At 34.7% G+C, this 18,848-nt stretch overlaps 1 protein-coding gene across 1 annotated transcript in view; it reads left to right on the top strand.

The window, feature by feature from the left end:
* LOC132751752 (E3 ubiquitin-protein ligase HACE1-like) overlaps positions 1-9,735 on the top strand; it is a 30,851-nt gene extending 21,116 nt beyond the window's left edge. The window contains exons 21-25 of the mRNA XM_060741985.1: positions 150-284; positions 825-1,052; positions 3,888-3,958; positions 5,280-5,393; positions 7,362-9,735. Of these exons, the coding sequence (XP_060597968.1) occupies positions 150-284; positions 825-1,052; positions 3,888-3,958; positions 5,280-5,393; positions 7,362-7,464 (651 nt within the window). The 3' untranslated portion in view covers positions 7,465-9,735. The remainder of the gene's footprint in view (positions 1-149; positions 285-824; positions 1,053-3,887; positions 3,959-5,279; positions 5,394-7,361) is intronic.
* Positions 9,736-18,848: the final 9,113 nt, after the last annotated feature.

Raw genomic sequence — 18,848 nt, 5'->3', positions numbered from 1 at the left:
TGATACTACAGACAGCCCGATACTACAGCATCCTCATTTTCACAGATAGCCCAAGATTACGGACAGACCAATATAGCTTCATACCCCTGAAAGTTATTATTAGTTTGATATCTATAAAGGGTTAAATGATAATATTTTCATGTTTTTAGTGGATACTGGATCATGACATCAGTGATCTTGGATTAGATCTGACATTTTCTGTGGAAACCGATGTTTTTGGGTACATGGAAGAAATGGATCTGAAGCCAAATGGAAACAAAATTCCTGTAACTGAAAGTAACAAGGTTAGAAATACTAACAAATATTCTATTCCAGTTATGAACAGCAAATGGCATCTTTTGAATTGTACAGTGTGACCATCCAATATATTTTCTATATTGGACACTGTAGTGTCCAGTATATCATATATTGTACAGTTGAATGCTAGAACCAGTATCTTACTATTTAGGATAAAAACTGTCCATAACAAAACTATATTAATGATATTTGTAAAGGGAATTTAAGGATTACTGACTTTAATGAGCATGTATTGGAGATGCCATATTGGAAATTTATTAAATAATGACATCAAAGTGATGAACAAGTGACAAAATATACTAAAAATAGATATTATTAAAGTGTCCAATAAAAACAAGACTGGCTTCCAGTTATTCCAATTTTTACCTGCGATTAGCAGATGTATACTGTTTATTAACCTTAAAAGTTAAACTACCAAAATGTAATATTAAGTGACATGAGTCATTGAACCCTTACTTATCAACGATTTTATAAACGTATTTCATCACAAATGATGAAATTGTTAAAATGATATTTCTAATTAATAGGCGGAATATGTTCAGTTGGTCACTGAATTACGGATGACTCGCGCAATACAGCCTCAGATTGATAGTTTCTTATCAGGGTTCCACGTTTACATACCACGTAAACTTGTGCGGCTTTTCGACGAGTACGAACTGGAGTTGTTGTTGTCAGGAATACCAGAAATCAATATACAGGATTGGAAAGACCATACAACATACATAGACTGTACAAATCAGTCAAAGACAGTAAAGGTACGCTTACTTTATAACAAAAGTTATAGTTTCCTCTGTGATTCAGAATATAGGTTTCTTCTGTGATTAAGAATATAGGTTTCCTCTGTGATTAAGAATAAAGAAAACTTCTGAGCTTCTTTGTTAATGTCTGTTATTTTGAAATTCTTGCCACATGCTGCTGTAGGTTTGAATCCCACTGGGGAAGTTGAAGTTTTTTGATGTGAGGAATCTTACAGAATGATGGTGGTACTACTCAGGTGTGCCTGAAATAAGGCAAAGAAGGGCACACAAGGTTTTTCCTATCAGTAAAGCTAGAAAATATTTTGCTTGTTTGTTAAGTTTTTACCATATCTATCTTATAATGTATTTCAATTATTTATAAGTGTTTTTCTGGTTGCACTTTACACTAGTCATTTTATAACAAAGGGATGTTGGGGTAGAAAGTAGGAGAGTAGAAATTATTATATTCTGTCTGTCTTCACACTACCAGGACAATGCGATAGTTTTATCTGTCTCCCAAATATGGGGAATATGTCCATGTAGCAGTGTAGGGGCATTTAGTGGTGACTATACTCTTTTACTGTCCCTGCATGGGGGGATTAGGGCCTTAGCAGGATGTTTAACCATTACCCTGCTCTTGGCTACAGAATCTACCTAGGAGACCTGTGCAGACCAAAATCAGGCAGTACATCCATGCCGTCTGATCATCATCTGCACTGTTTGCTATTCAGTCAGCACATTTTTTAGCTCACCTGTCACAAAGTGACATGGTGAGCTTTTGTGATCCCTTTTCGTCTAGCGTCTGTCCATCTGGCATCCGTTCAAAAGCTTTTACTTTGAACAACATCTCCTAATAAACCGCTAAGCCAATTTCATCCAAACTTCACAGGAATGTTCCTTTGGAAGTCAACTTTAAAAATTGTTCAAAGAATTTAATTCCAAGCAGAGCTCTGGTTGCCATGGCAACCAAAAGAAAAAACTTAAAATATCTTCTTCTAAAAAACCCAAAGAGCTAGAGCTTAAATATTTGGCATGAAAAATCATCTAGTCAGTGTCTACCAAGTTCGTTCAAATAAATGCCCTGGGGTCAAAATTGGCCCAGCCCCAGGGGGTCATTCATTTTCCTTATTTGTATATAGTAAAAACTTTAAAAAATCTTCTTTTAAAAAACTAGAGTTTAGATATTAAGCATGAATTATCTTCTAGTGAGTGTCTACCAAGTTTGTTCAAATAAAAGCCCTGGGGACAAAATTGGCCCGCCAGACGGGGGTCATTGTTTTTCCCTATATGTGTATAGTAAAAACTTAAAAATCTTCTTAGAGCTAGAGCTTAGATATTTATCATGAATTATCTTTAAATGGGTGTCAACACAGTTTGTTCAAATAAAAGCCCCTTGGTTAAAATTGGCCCCGCCCATGGGGCCTATATACAGGTGAGCGATTTCAGGGCCATCATGGCCCTCTTGTTTAGCTCCCCTGTCACGAAGTGACATGGTGAGCTTTTGTGATTTTTTTTGTCAATCGTCCGTCCATCCGTAAACTTTTACTTTAAAAGACATCTCCTCATAAACGGCTAAGCCAATTTCACCCAAACTTCACAGGAATGTGCCTTTGGTAGTCAAATTTAAAAATTGTTCAAAGAATTTGATTCTTAGCAGAACTCTATTTACCATGGCAACGAAATGAAAAAAACTTAAAATATCTTCTTTTAGAAACCCGAAAGAGATAGAGCTTAAATATTTGGCATGAAAAATCATCTAGTTTGTTCAAATAAATGCCCTGGGGTCAAAATTAGCCCCGCCCCGGAGGGTCATTGATTTTTCTTATTTGTATATAGTAAAAACTTAAAAAATCTTCTTTTAAAAAGCCCAAATACATGTAGCTAGAGCTTAGATATTAAGCATGAAACATCTTCTAGTGGGTGTCTACCAAGTTTGTTCAAATAAAAGCCCTCTGGTCAAAATTGGCCCAGTCCCAGGAGGTCATTGCTTTTCCCTTTATGTATATAGTAAAAATTTAAAAAATCTTTATATAAAAAACCTTAAGAGCTAGAGCTAAGATATTTAGCATGAAACATCTTCAAATACCTTTTTCGTTCAAATAAGGGCCCTGGGGTTAAAATTGGCACCGCCCCGGGGATCATTGATTTTCCTTAAATGTATATAATAAAAACTTAAAAAATCTTCTTTTAAAAAGCCCAAATAGCTAGAGCTTAGATATTAAGCATGAAACATCTTCTAGTGGGTGTCTACCAAGTTTGTTCAAATAAAAGCCCTGGGGTCAAAATTGGCCCGTGCCAGGGGGTCATTGTTTTTCCCTTTATGTATATAGTAAAAACTGAAAAAAATCTTCTTTTAAAAAACCCTAAGAGCTAGAGCTAAGATGGGGGGGGTCATTGTTCTTCCCTATATGTGTATAGTAAAAACTTAAAAAATCTTCTTACAGCTAGAGCTTAGATATTTTTCATGAAACATCTTCAAATGGGTGTCTACCAAGTTTGTTCAAATAAAAGCCCCTGGGTTAAAATTGGCCCTGCCCAGGGGGCCTGTATTCAAGTGAGCGATTTTAGGGCCATAATGGCCCTCTTGTTTAATTTCTCCTAAAATGATAGATGGATATGTCCAGATTGACAGATGGACAAGTCCATTTAAGATATTTAGTGTGGTAAGGATTAATAATCCTAAAGTATTATTATAAGATCCCAATTGTTCTGGGGATGTTCAGGCTGGGATTACAATTGACCAGTGCACTATTTCTTTCAATTTGACATTGCATAATTGAGATAGTCAGCCATTTATTTGGAAAAACAAACTTGATATGCATCATATAAAAAATTATATGCTTATTGTTTCAGTGGTTCTGGGAGATTCTAGAAGAATTTACAGACCAAGAAAAAGTTCTTATGCTTCAGTTTGTTACTGGAAGGTACTTTAAGAATTTACTACATTATATTCACAAATCTATATTCAGTTAATCTAGGTTAATGAATACTAATTTTCTTTTTATAATATAAAAGGTGTGAGTAAATTCAGGCATGGCTGTTGATATGATATTTGTGTCATGTGAATAGCTTTTTTATGCCACCGCAGCATCTGCGATGCGGTGGCATATAGCGATTCACCTGTGTGTTTGTTTGTGTGTGTGTGTGTGTGTGTGTTATATACATTATATAGTGAACTTAAAAAATCTTCTTGTGAAAAACCACTAGTCCAATTTCAACCAAACTTGGCAGGATTGATCCTTGGGTGAAGGGCTTCCAAAGTTGTTCAAAGAATTTCATTCCATACAGAAATCTGGTTGCCATGGCAACCAAAAGGAATTATAAGAATAAATTTAAAAAATCTTCTTGTAAAGACCCAAAAGGCCTAGAGCTTAGATATTTTGCATAAGGCATTGTCTGGTAGACCTCTACCAAGATTGTTCAAATTATAGCCCTGGGGTCAAAATCGGTCCCGCCCCGGGGGTCATTGATTTTCACTATATGTACATATAGCAAAACCTTAAAATACCTTCTTGTAAAGACCCAAAAGGCCTAGAGCTTAGATATTTTGCATAAGGCATTGTCTGGTAGACCCTTACCAAGATTGTTCAAATTATAGACCTGGGGTCAAAATCGGCCCCGCCCCGGGGGTCATTGATTTTCACTATATGTACATATAGCAAAAACTTAAAATACCTTCTTGTAAAGACCCAAAAGGCCTAGAGCTTAGATATTTTGCATAAGGCATTGTCTGGTAGACCTCTACCCAGATTATTCAAATTATAGCCCTGGATCAGAATCGGCCCCGCCCCAGGGGTCATTGATTTTCCTTATATGTATATAGTAAAAACTTATACATGTAGTAGTAAAAACTTTTAAAAAAATTCTTCTAGTAATTGACAAATGCTAGAGGTTAGATATTTTGCATGAAACATTATGTAGTGAACTTCTAGCAAGATTGTTTAAATTATAGCCCTGGGGTCAAAATTGCCTTTGCCCCAGGGGTCATTGATTTTCAATATATATATATATATATATATATATATATATATATATATATATATATATATATATATATATATATATATATATATAGTTAAAAAATTATAAAATCTTATTGTCTGAAGGTACAAGGCTTAGTGTTGTATTAATGCGGTGGCATAGCATTTTTCTCAAATGCAATCTTGTTTATCTTTAAATAAGAGTTTATGCACAATTTTGAGAAATTGTAAAAATTTTGATAGTTATGTATTTTATGTTATTCAGTTCCCGGCTTCCATATGGTGGTTTCAGCAAGCTGACAGGGGGAGGGGGACCACAGAAATTTACAATAAGCTTAGTGCCATATACACAAGATTTGTTACCCACTGCTAGTACATGGTTTGTAAAATCTTAGTTTGTTTTGCTACAAAAAATCTTCTGAAAATATGTTTATAATTATTTGCAGATGTGCCAAGATGGAAATGTTTACATATTTTTAATTTATGCATGTAACTTTGAGTGTAAACATTTTTTCTGTTGAATTAAGCAAGATTTCTTAAATATAAGTACTAGTATTTGAATATAAATATCCACAGGACAAAATAAATATACTTAATGACCTGGCATTGTAAAGACATGGATTTGTCTCCCATCTGTGCCAAGGAAAATTTTGGTAAGACATATTTGTTTATGATTGTCAGTGTCACCTGTAAAGTGATAAATCAGTTTTGGGCTTTTTAGCTAACCTGTCACAAAGTGACAGGGTGAGCTTTTGTGATCGCTTTTCATCCGGCGTCCGTCCGTCCGGCCGTCGTCCGTAAACTTTTACTTTAAATGACATCTCCTCATAAACCACTAAGCCAATTTCATCCAAACTTCACAGGAATGTTCCTTTGGTGGTCACCTTTGAAAATTGTTCAAAGAATTTAATTCCATACAGAACTCTGGTTGCCATGGCAACCAAAAGAAAAAACTTAAAATATCTTCTTCTAAAAAACCCAAAGAGCTAGAGCTTAGATTTTTGGCATGAAACATCTTCTGGTGAGTGTCTACCAAGTTCGTTCAAATAAAAGCCCTTGGGTCAAAATTGGCCCCGCCCGGGGGGGTCATTGATTTTCCCTATATGCATATAGTAAAAACTTAAAAAATCTTCTTTTAAAGAACCCAAAGAGCTAGAGCTAAGATATTTAGCATGAAACATCTTCTAATGGATGTCTACCAAGTTTGTTCAAATAAAAGCCCTGGGGTCAAAATTGGCCCCGCCCCAGGGGGTCATTGATTTTCCCTATATACATATAGTAAAAACTTTAAAAAATCTTCTTTTAAAGAACCAAAAGAGCTAGAGCTAAGATGTTTAGCATGAAACATCTTCTAATGAATGTCTACCAAGTTTGTTCAAATAAAAGCCCTGGGGTCAAAGTTGCCCCACCCCAGGGGGTCATTGATTTTCCATATATACATATAGTAAAAACTTTAAAAAATCTTCTTTTAAAGAACCCAAAGAGCTAGAGCTAAGATATTTAGCATGAAACATCTTCTAATGGGTGTCTACCAAGTTTGTTCAAATAAAAGCCCTGGGGTCAAAATTTGCCCCGCCCCAGGAGGTCATTGATTTTCCAAATTTCCTTATATGTGTATAGGAAAAACTTAAAAAATCTTCTTTGGAAAAAAACAAATAGCTAGAGTTTAGATATTAAGCATGAAACATCTTCTAGTGATTGACTACAAAGTTTGTTCAAATAAAAGCCCTGGGGTCAAAATTGGCCCTACCCCGGAGGTCATTCATTTTCCCTATATGTGTAAAACTATAGCAAAAATTGAAAAATCTTCTTTGAAAAAACTCAAATAGCTAGAATTCAGATATTAAGCACGAAGCATCTTCTAGAGAGTGTCTTCAAAGTTTGTTCAAATAAAAGTCCTGGAGTCAAAATTGGCCCCGCCCCGGGGGACATTGATTTTCCTTATTTGAGTATAGCAAAAACTTAAAAATCTTCTTTGAAAAAACCCGAATAGCTAGAGTTTAGATATTAAGTATGAAACATTTTCTAGTAAGTGTCTACAAAGATTGTTAAAATAAAAGCCCTGGGGTCAAAACTGGCCCTGCCCCAGGTGTGTCATTGTTTTTAACTATATGTGTAAAGAAAAAACTTAAAAAAATCTTCTTTTAAAAATCCCAATGAGCTAGACCTTAGATGATTAGCATGAAACATCTTCTAATGGTTGTCTACCAAGTTTGTTCAAATAAAAGCCCCGGGCTTTAAACTGGCCCCGCTCCGGGGGCCTATGTACAGGTGAGCGACTTCAGGGCCATCATGGCCCTCTTGTTTCAGTTTTTTTCTTATTTTTTTTTAATTATTTTTTTTTCAGTATAAACTTCCTTAGATTACCAGACTATCCCAGTAAGAATATTACAAAGGAGAAGATCCTTGTTGCCTTACAATGTGGAAGTCAGGGGTATGCACTTGCTTAATAGTGAAGGCAAGAGACCTGGCTAATATCACCAGTAATGATGTGTACTCGGACCTTCATCATCTGGCCAGACTTCATACTGTCTCCGGAGTGTTTATTGACTGTTAGTTTATTAGAGGGATATGAAAACACCACCAGATGCTCCATAAGAAAATTTCTGAAAATTAAACATAGATAACCAATGCAGAAAAAAATGACAAAATAAGAAATTGAAAAAGTCCCTAAAAAGAGGGATCTTAAAAACTGGCAACACATTGCTGAAGAATAATTTTGTAGCTGTATTTTATTAATGTTTTTACACGTATACCAGTCTATGTTATTTGTGGATAGGGGTGGCAGGGTGGATAAGATATATTTTAGATAAAAATGTCATAGGAATCGACAGATCTCTGTAGAAAATCAACTGCATATGGAAGAGTGATGTTTTTGCTTAGGAAGAGGCTGAATATTAGCCTTAAATAAGTTGTCAAAACTTTAAAAATATGAATATTCCAAAATATTCTGGAGATTTCCCCAGAATCAGCTCAAGTTTTAAGCACACATGCATATATAAATAAATATGTAGAGAGAGAGAGATATTATTTATATAAAATATGATTTATATAAAATATTTATATATCAATTATGTTAATATATATCACTTGCAAAAAGATGTTAATGCTTCAGTAGGTTTGTAAAACTTTTCCTGAATTTCTTCTGATTACTTTGCTAAAGTTTTTCAATTTGAAAGACACGTGTTGCAAAGAAGTTTAAAAAAAACGCTGGTAAACAATATTATGCAATTCAGGATAATAGTTAAAAATATGAAACATACCAAGTAATATGGAAAGGAACAACACTATAGTATAGACCATATTCTAAACTAGGGTTAACACCTATCTAATCAACAAATTGTTTAGATGAACTTTGACATTTCTTTGTAAAAAAAACAACCCACCGATTTCACCACTTTATAATATATTTTTCTTTTATAAAACAATGAAAACTTATTTTTCTTCACATATCTAATGTAGTAAACGTCTAAGTAGTAGCCAGCAAATGACTAATCGGATTTTATTTACATTACTAAATGTAACTTTCTTACTCCAATATATACTTGTATATTATACGTCAATACGAGGTTTGTATAAGAGAACATTAATAATTTTTGATTCAGCAAGGTCTGACGGTATTTTCTCCCTGTTACCAGGGGTTGAAATGACGTTTCATACCCACTCCAAAATAGCCTCTTTTTCCCAATTTAAAATCATTCCTAACAGCAGTCAAATAAATCAAACTGTTCCTTATTCTGAGCGGAAAAAATGAACTGTTTTTACTTGTTTAGTATAAAAAGTTACCGGTAACATGATCATGAAGATGTTAAAAAGGTAAAAGTCATGTTTAAGTTTGTTCACTAACTTTTTTAATTTTCTCAAATTTCCCAAAATGTCGAATAATTTTTCCAATTTATGTCGGGGTGGGGGGCTTTTTCCAAAATATCTAGAAAAGACCCTGTAGACTAAATTTCTACATGTTTCAAATATATCTCAACACTTTTCTTTACTTTATTCAACGTCTCGATTACTTTGAGTCTACTTGACATTGAAAAATAGATCGAAATCGTTGTATTTCTAAATCAGTAAGGTGTACTTTATATCCTAATAAAGGACCTTAACGAATAAGTTTAGTCTAAATATACCCCGGTTTCTGATCTTGTCGTTCTCTACTCAGCCTTTATATACCTATCGTCAGATACCCACGGCCGAACCATGTTAAATCAACCGAGGGTATCTGGCATAATAATGATAATTATCCTTTTTGATGACAACCAGAATGCCATTTAACAAACATCAAGGTAATATGTTCCGAATTCTATTCTTTTGGAGGAAAAGATCAACAGCAAAACTTTCATCTCTGTTATAAGTTTCTTCATGACAATTCCTTTGCATAATTCATTTATTTTTAGTACTGTGAAAACCATTCTGATCATCTGTGATAATATGGTGCAATAATCTATTGTTATTTTGTTGGCAAGATTTTATAATTATGTTAACATTATTGCCCGCTCGTTGTCCTGCCTTGAATGTATAGATTAAAATTAAAATATGGACTGTCTCCTTATTATGCTCTTCTTGGTATCAAAAACATATCATGTGTTTTTTCTGTTGAATCTGTTATAGTATCTAAAAAAAAATCCCTGTTTTTGTTCTGTTTTACCCTTATCAATCATGTTACAAGCTTATCAATCATGTTACAAGCTTTACTTTGTTCAAATAAATTTTTATTTTATCTATTTGGCTTTATTTATTCATTTGGATGAGTTAGGGCTACATAATGTTGTTCTTATACGACTAGTCTGAGAACGTAGTACTTCCTAGAGCTTTAAGGTTTATCAGTATGTCACAGTTTCTTTCTTTAAAAAGGTTGAATTCCTCTTGGACAAAAGAGTTTTAGTCAATGAAAAAGGCTAAAATAGCATCCAGAGTATCATATGAAGTCATAGACCTCTCGTCTTTATTGACGGGGGGGGGGGGGTCATAAGTTTTATATAAAATTATACAAGTTTAGTGAAAATGTTTTTGTTGGATACCATCAGACTGAAAGGCTAAAACTTTTGCGATGAAGCAGATAAATGAAATCCTTTGTTTGATGAGACACATTGTCTGTGGCAAATGTAAACATGTCCACTGCCATGATTCACTATAGTTCCTTATCATTATCATAATTCCATGACTAAGTTTTAACTTTTTAGCTCACATGTCACAAAGCAAATTTCATCCAAACTTCACAGGAATGTTCCTTTGGTGGTCACCTTTAAAAATTGTTCAAAGAATTTAATTCCATGCAGAACTCTGGTTGCCATGGCAACCGATAGAAAAAAACTTAAAATATCTTCTTTTAAAAAACCCAAAGAGGTAGAGCTTAGATATTTGGCATGAAACATCTTTTAGTGAGTGTCTATAAAGTTTGTTCAAATAAAAGCCCTGGGGTCAAAATTGGCCTCGCCCCGGGGGTCATTGTTTTTCCCTATATGCATATAGTAAAAACTTAAAATATCTTCTTTTAAAAAACCCATAGAGGTAGAGCTTAGATATTTGGCATGAAACAAGTTTGTTCAAATAAAAATCCTGGGGTCAAAATTGGCCCGCCCCAGGGGGTCATTGATTTTCCCTATATGCATATAGTAAAAACTTATAAAATCCTCTCTTAAAGAACCCAAAGAGCTAGAGCTAAGATATTTAACACGAAACATCTTCTAATGGTTGTCTACCAAATTTGTTCAAATAAGAGCCCTTGGGTCAAAATTGGCCCTGCCCCGGGGGATCATTGATTTTATTTATGTGTATAGCAAAAAATTAAAAAATCTTCTTTAAAAAAACCCAAATAGCTAGAGTTAAGATATTAAGCATGAAACATCTTCCAGTTAGTGTCTTCAAAGTTTGTTCAAATAAAAGCCCTAGGGTCAAAATTGGCCCTGCCCCGGGGGACATTGATTTTCCTTATATGTGTATAGCAAAAACTTAAAAATCTTCTTTGAAAAAAACCAAATAGCTAGAGTTAAGATATTAAGCATGAAACATCTTCTAGTGAGTGTCTTCAAAGTTTGTTAAAAAAAAAAAGCCCTGGGGGCAAAACTTAAAAAATCATTTTTTAAAAAACTTAACCTAGATGTTTAGCATGAAACATCTGGTAATGGGTATCTACCAAGTTTGTTCAAATAAAAGCCCTGGGGTTTAAACTGGCCTCACTCTGGGGGCCTATATACTGGTGAGCGACTTCAGGGCCATCATGGCCCTCTTGTTTCAGATTACCGTGATACAGATCACCTTGTAGTATTTAAAGAAAGCTAACTCCATATATATAATGATTTGCACTTATAATAAGATTATTTGCCTTTATTTGTCAAAGAAATGATGGTGTTCATGGAGTTCTTCTTGTAGATAAACGTAATTTGTATGGGAAATTCAGGTGAACTAATGGATATAGGCCAGGTTTTCAGAATGGCTGTCGCTTGTGGAAGTAAGCCACTTATGACACATTGGTCGATATTCTGCAACATCACCAGTTGGCTTATACATGTTTTTTTTTCAATATCCGGGTCCCAGAGGATTTGATAGTATCCCTTAAGGTTTTGTTTTTACAATGGATACTGAAGAAACCTGGTACATTGTATTTGCTATTTTAGTTATATGCTGTATACTTGTTTTTTGGTTTCAACTGTAGATATACAGTGTCTACTTCTACATCTTCTTCTAGGATATGGCCGTGGATGTTATAATTGTAGTTAACTGGTTCCTTTTCTTGGTGACATATATGATTTGGGAACTTTAGGTTAAATTTCACTAGCCATTCTCTCTCCGATCGTCGCAAGTTGTCAACGTCTTGCTGTAGAGAACATGGATTATCTGGCAATAAAGTACACTCCTGTTTGCAAATAGTCTTGAAGTGGATAGCTTGAAAGGTCGTTTATAGAACAGCAGTGGCACAATGACACTTAACTTGGACACGGTCGACTTTACAAGGTGATCTCGTGATGAGGATCTCAATGACACTGATCTATAGTGTTCTTGCTTGGCTTGATCTCGTTTTATGAAGATAAGTTCTAGTTTTCCAGTCATCTTGTATGGTACATTGGTCTATGGACGCTTGGAAGAAGTGTGTGTAGATAGGTGCAAGTTTAGATCACCGTTGGTCTGATCTAGTCCTATTAGTAGTGCTTGCAGTCTTTGTACACCATTTTCTGTAATGTGAAGATGACTGAAACCCAAATAGGGGATTGTTGTCTTGTCTTTATCTTCCGTTAAAATGTTGAGAACAGACGTCTGTGCGATGCTCTTAGAATGTGTAGATTTAGAAATATATATGAAACAGTGTAGCAACATTATACCATTTGATTAATTGATCTCTGATCTTGTCGTTCTCTACTCGGCCTTTATATACCCATCGTCGGATACCCACAGCCGAACCATTACATGTTATTTTATGTTACATGTTAATCAACCGAGGGTATCTGGCGATGCCATATACCATCTTAAAAAATCATTTAATAATGATAATTATCCTTTTTGATGACGACCAGAATGCCATATAACACTCAACGTAATTTGTTCCGAATTCTATTCTTTTGGAGGATAAGATCAACAGCAAAACTTTCATCTCTATGATAAGTTTCTTTTCTTTATGACAAATTCGGCTGTATAATTCAATTGTTTTTAGTACTGTGAAAACCATTATAATATGGTGCAAAACTATATTGTTGTATTTGTTGACAAGGTTTTATAATTATGTTAACATTATTGCCCGCTCGTTGTCCTGCCTTGAATTCAGAGATTAAAATTAAAATATGGAAACTGTCTCCTTTTTATGCTATTCTTGGTATTGAAAAACATATCATGTTTTTAGCTCACCTGTCACAAAGTGACAGGGTGAGCTTTTGTGATCGCTTTTCGTCCGGCGTCCGTCGTCCGTCCGTCGTCCGACCGTCGTCCGGAAACTTTTACTTTAAATGACATCTTCTCATAAACCACTAAGCCAATTTCATCCAAACTTCACAGGAATGTTCCTTTGGTGGTCACCTTTGAAAATTGTTCAAAGAATTTAATTCCATGCAGAACTCTGGTTGCCATGGCAACCAAAAGAAAAAACTTTAAATATCTTCTTCTAAAAAACCGTTAGAGCTAGAGCTTAGATATTTGGCATGAAACATCTTCTAGTGAGTGTCTACCAAGTTTGTTCAAATAAAAGCCCTGGGGTCAAAATTGGCCCCGCCCCAGAGGGTCATTGATTTTCCCTATATGCATAAAGTAAAAACTTAAAATATCTTCTTTTAAAGAACCCAAAGAGCTAGAGCTAAGATATTTAGCATGAAACATCCTCTAATGGGTGTCTACCAAGTTTGTTCAAATAAAAGCCCTGGGGTCAAAATTGGCCCCGCCCCAGGGGGTCATTGATTTTCCCTATATGCATATAGTAAAAACTTAAAAAATCTTCTTTTAAAGAACCCAAAGAGCTAGAGCTAAGATATTTAGCATGAAACATCCTCTAATGGGTGTCTACCAAGTTTGTTCAAATAAAAGCCCTGGGGTCAAAATTGGCCCCGCCCCAGGGGTTCATTGATTTTCCTTATATGTGTATAGCAAAAACTTAAAAAAATCTTCTTTGAAAAAAACCAAAATAGCTAGAGTTAAGATACTTAGCATGAAACATCCTCTAATGGGTGTCTACCAAGTTTGTTCTTATAAAAGCCCTGGGGTCAAAATTCACCCCGCCTCGGGGGTCATTTATTTTCCTTATATGTGTATATAGCAAAAACTTAAAAATCTTCTTTGAAAAAACTCAAATAGCTAGAGTTTAGATATTAAGCATGAAGAATCTTCTAGTGAGTGTCTACAAAGTTTGTTCAAATAAAAGCCCTGGGGTCAAAATTGGCCCCGCCCCAGGGGACATTGATTTTCCATATATGTGTATAGCAAAAACTTAAAAATCTTCTTTGAAAAAACCTGAATAGCTAGAGCATGAAACATTTTCTAGTAAGTACCTACAAAGATTGTTCAAATAAAAGGCCTTGGGTCAAAACTGGCCCTGCCCCAGGTGTGTCATTGTTTTTAACTATATGTGTAAAGAAAAAACTTGACCAGCTAGACCTTAGATGTTTAGCATGAAACATCTTCTAATGGGTGTCTACCAAGTTTGTTCAAATAAAAGCCCTGGGATTAAAACTGGCCCCACTCCGGGGGCCTATATACAGGTGAGCGACTTCAGGGCCATCATGGCCCTCTTGTTTTTTCTGTTGAATCTGTTATAGTATCTAATGATTTCCCTTTTTTGTTCTGTTTTTTCCTTATCAATCATGTTACAAGCTTCACTTTGTTCAAATAAATTTTTATTTTATCTATTTGGCTTTTTTTATTCATTTGGATGAGTTAGGGCTACATAATGTTGTTCTTATACGACTAGTCTGAGAACGTATTACTCCCTAGAGCTTTAAGGTTTATCAGTAGGTCACAGTTTCTTTCTTTAAAAAGGTTGATTTCCTCTTGGACAAAAGTCAATGAAAAGTTTTAGTCAATGAAAAAGGCTAAAATAGCAGCCAGAGTATCATATGAAGTCATAGACCTCTCGTCTTTATTGACGGGAGGGGGGTCATAAGTTTTATATAAAATTATACAAGTTTAGTGAAAATGTTTTTGTTGGATACCATCAGAATGAAAGGCTAAAACTTTTACGTGTGGCATCACCAGTTACACTGTTTTTGTCGTTGTATGTTATAGAATCTGGGAACTGGCTTAAATATCCCAAATGGCGAGCGAGATGGGCCAGGCAATATGCCGTTTCTCTATCCGTTTTATTTTTGTCATAAAAGATGATGTACTCATGCAGCAGATAAATGAAATCCTTTGTTTGATGAGACACGTTGTCTGTGGCATATGTAAACATGTCCACTGCCAAGCTTCACTATAGTTCCTTATCATTATCATAATTCCATGACGAAGTTGTAACTTTTTTCAGATTACCGTGATACAGATCACCTTGTAGTATTTAAAGAAAGATAACTCCATATATATAATGAATCTCACTTATAATAAGATTATTTGCCTTTATTTGTCAAAGTAATGTCCGTATCTGTGCTTCCGAAAGGCAAATGGTGTTCATGGAGTTCTTCTTGTAGATAAAAGTATTTTGTATGGGAAATTCAGGTTGTGACAACTTGGTGAACTAATGGATATAGGCCAGGCTTTCAGAATGGCTGTGGCTTGGGTGCGCCACTTTTGGAAGAAAGCCACTTATGACACATTGGTCAATTTGTAACAATATGCCTTTACAGTTACAACTGATATTATTGTTATTGTTGTTTTTGGTTTTAAAATTCTACTAATCATACCCTAAAAATGTATTAATAAATTTCTGGACTATAGGAACGCCTCCTTACTAGTAATTGGTTAATTAATTTCTGCGTAAATATTATCAATATACAATTCTCCTTTCGGGGAGAAGCAATAAAAAAATAAATTAAAACAAATCATAAAAATAAATAACCTGGGTGTTGTCGTAGCTATAAAATAACTTTGTAGTTGTTGTTTAACTCCCATCCTGTAACAGATTGTCTTGGCATATACATGTATTTTTTCAATATCCGGGTCCTAGAGGATTTTTATAGTATCCCTTAAGGTTTTGTTTTGACAATGGATACTGAAGAAACCTGGTATTTGCTATTTTACTTGTTTGTTCTTCTACATCTTCTTCTAGGATATGGCTGTGGATGTTACTGGTTCCTTTTCTTGGTGACTCATATGATTTTGGAACTTTAGGTGAAATTTCACTAGCCATTCTCTCTCCGATCGTCGCAAGTTGTCAACGTCTTGCTGTAGAGAACTTGGATTATCTGGCAATAAAGTACACTCCTGTTTCCAAATAGTCTTTGAAGTGGATAGCTTGAAAGGTCGTTTATAGAACAGCAGTGGCACAATGACACTTAACTTGGACACGGTCGACTTTAAACAAGGTGATTCTCGTGATGAGGATGCTCAATGACAACTGATCTATAGTGTTCTTGCTTGGCTTGATCTCGTTTTATGAAGATAAGTTCTAGTTTTCCAGTCATCTTGTATGGTACAGTTGGTCTATGGACGCTTGGAAGAAGTGTGTGTAGATAGGTGCAAGTTTAGATCACCGTTGGTCTGATCTAGTCCTATTAGTAGTGCTTGCAGTCTTTGTACATCCATTTTCTGTAATGTGAAAGATGACTGAAACCCAAATAGGGGATTGTTGTCTTGTCTTTATCTTCCGTTAAAATGTTGAGAAGAGACGTCTGTGCGATGCTCTTAGAATGTGTAGATTTAGAAATATATATGAAACAGTGTAGCAACATTATACCATTTGATTAATTTGATCTCTGATCTTGTCGTTCTCTACTCGGCCTTTATATACCCATCGTCGGATACCCACAGCCGAACCATTAACATGTTATTTTATGTTACATGTTAATCAACCGAGGGTATCCAACGATGCCATATACCATCTTAAAAAATCATTTAATAATTATAATTATCCTCTTTGATGACGACCAGAATGCCATATAACACTCAACGTAATTTTGTTCCGAATTCTATTCTTTTGGAGGATAAGATCAACAGCAAAACTTTCATCTCTATGATAAGTTTCTTTTCTTTATGACAAATTCGGCTGTATAATTCAATTGTTTTTAGTACTGTGAAAACCATTATAATATGGTGCAATAATATATTGTTGTATTTGTTGACAAGGTTTTATAATTATGTTAACATTATTGCCCGCTCGTTGTCCTGCCTTGAATTCAGAGATTAAAATTAAAATATGGAAACTGTCTCCTTTTTATGATATTCTTGGTATTGAAAAACATATCATGTTTTTTTTCTGTCGAATCTGCTATAGTATCTAATGATTTCCCTGTTTTTGTTCTGTTTTGCCCTTATCAATCATGTTACCACATTTACTTTGTTCAAACAAATTGTTATTTTATCAATTTGGCTTTATTTATTCATTTGGATGAGTTAGGGTCTTTAACGACGAAGAACTCACTAGAGCTTTTATGATTATCAGAAGGTCACAGTTTCTTTCATTTAAAAGGTTGATTTATCATGGACAATAGAGTTAGCTGCCAAAAATCGTGAAAATCATGGTCATCTCGTCTATATTAACGGGGTTTATTAAATGTAAGTTATACATGTATAGTGAAAATGTTTTTGTTGCATACCATCAGACTAAGAGGCTTAAAATTCGACGTGTGGCATAACCTAGCACACTGTTTTTGTTTTGTTGTTGTATGACATAGAATCTTGGAACTGGCTTAGATATCTAAAATGGCGAGCAAGATGGACACGGCAATATGCCGTATCTCTACCTGTTTCATTTCTGTCGTAGAAGAGAGCAGAATGTGTACACATATAATGGGTAAATACGAGTAGAATGCTTTTGAATGCATTTGTCTTAAGATAGAAATGAAATATGAAGAGAAACGGGTATATACCTTCCCATACCATCTATCCTGGTTCTCTTAATTCTTTAATCATCTTGAATACAATCTTGGTCGATACACTTTTGGTTTGTTTGATAAATATGTTTTGATTTGTTTTATTGAGACGAGTTGTCTGCATGCTTACTGCCGTGCTTCATTAGGGTATCTTATCATAATAGTAATTCTAAGGCGAAGCTAGAACCCTTTTCAGAGTATCTAGATTTGTAAAACTTCAAGAGATCACCTTGTAGTATTTAAAGAAAGATAACTCCATATATATAATAAATCAAACTGTTTATAAGATTATTTGCCTTTATTTGTCAAGAGAAATTTATTTGAGTTTATCCCAAAGGTGTGCGAATGATGTTCAAGAGGTTCTTCTTGTAGATAAGAATACGGGGGTTTTGTATTGGAAATTCAGGTTGTGACCTCTTGCTATGTATAAAGGGCAAGTTTTCAGAATCATAATGACTGTCGCCTGGGCGCGCCGCTTTTGAAGGTAGGCTACTTTAGACACTGGTCGATTGTCTGAAAAGACAGATTATTCGTAGATTAATCCTGCAACTACGTTGTACCATCATCAGTTGCCATATACATTGTACATGTATTTGTTTCAGTATCTGGGTTCAAGAATATTTCATAGTATCCCTTAAGGTTTTGTTAAGCGTGAGCAATAGAAACTGAAAAGCTGGAAAAAAACTGGCATTTGATATTCTGTTACAAACATACATGTTATACTGGTATTCCCATTATTTTTGAATATAAAAAGTGTCTACTACTTCTTCTTCTTCTAGGATACGGCTGTGGATGATTCACTTATTGTTAATTGGTTTACATGATTTTGGCACTTGTAAGGTAGAATTCAGTCAGTCAGTCTCCCTCCGATCGTCGCAAGTTATCAATTGCTGTAGAGAACGTGGATTATCTGGCAATAAAGTACACTCCTATTTGCAAATAGTCTAGCAGTGGATAACTTGGAAGGTCATTAATAAAACAGCAGTGACACAATGACACTTCCTTTGGACACAGTCGACTTTACAATGTGATCTCACATTGCCGTTTATCCGGGAAAACTTCTGCCCCATGTTATTTTTGGGGAACCCCTATAATGATTTTAGTTTAAAAATTATTTGTACGGAACCTTTTTAAAAGGGCAATATAAGTCAATGTGACTTTCATGATATAGTATGGGCACTTTCTTGAATTGAAAATTTAAAAGGGCTCCAGCTCAACTGATTTTTTTCCAGATACATTTTTGTGATTTCAGACGAAAAATGATTTTACTTGTTTCATTTATGATGCTGAAAGATTTATTTTTGCTGTGTATAAGAAATAAATAAAGGGTTTTTCAGGGACACGTCAAACACAAAGTTTTTTGGGTTTTTGTTTTTGGTTTCTTTTTTATGTAAAAA

Source organism: Ruditapes philippinarum, unplaced genomic scaffold (genome assembly GCF_026571515.1).
Source record: "Ruditapes philippinarum isolate M1 unplaced genomic scaffold, ASM2657151v2 ctg76_1_1_1_1, whole genome shotgun sequence".
In the NCBI taxonomy this organism is placed as follows: Eukaryota; Metazoa; Mollusca; class Bivalvia; order Venerida; family Veneridae; genus Ruditapes; species Ruditapes philippinarum.
Note: the sequence above shows the minus strand (reverse complement) of the source record. Positions and strands in the feature narration are given on the sequence as shown.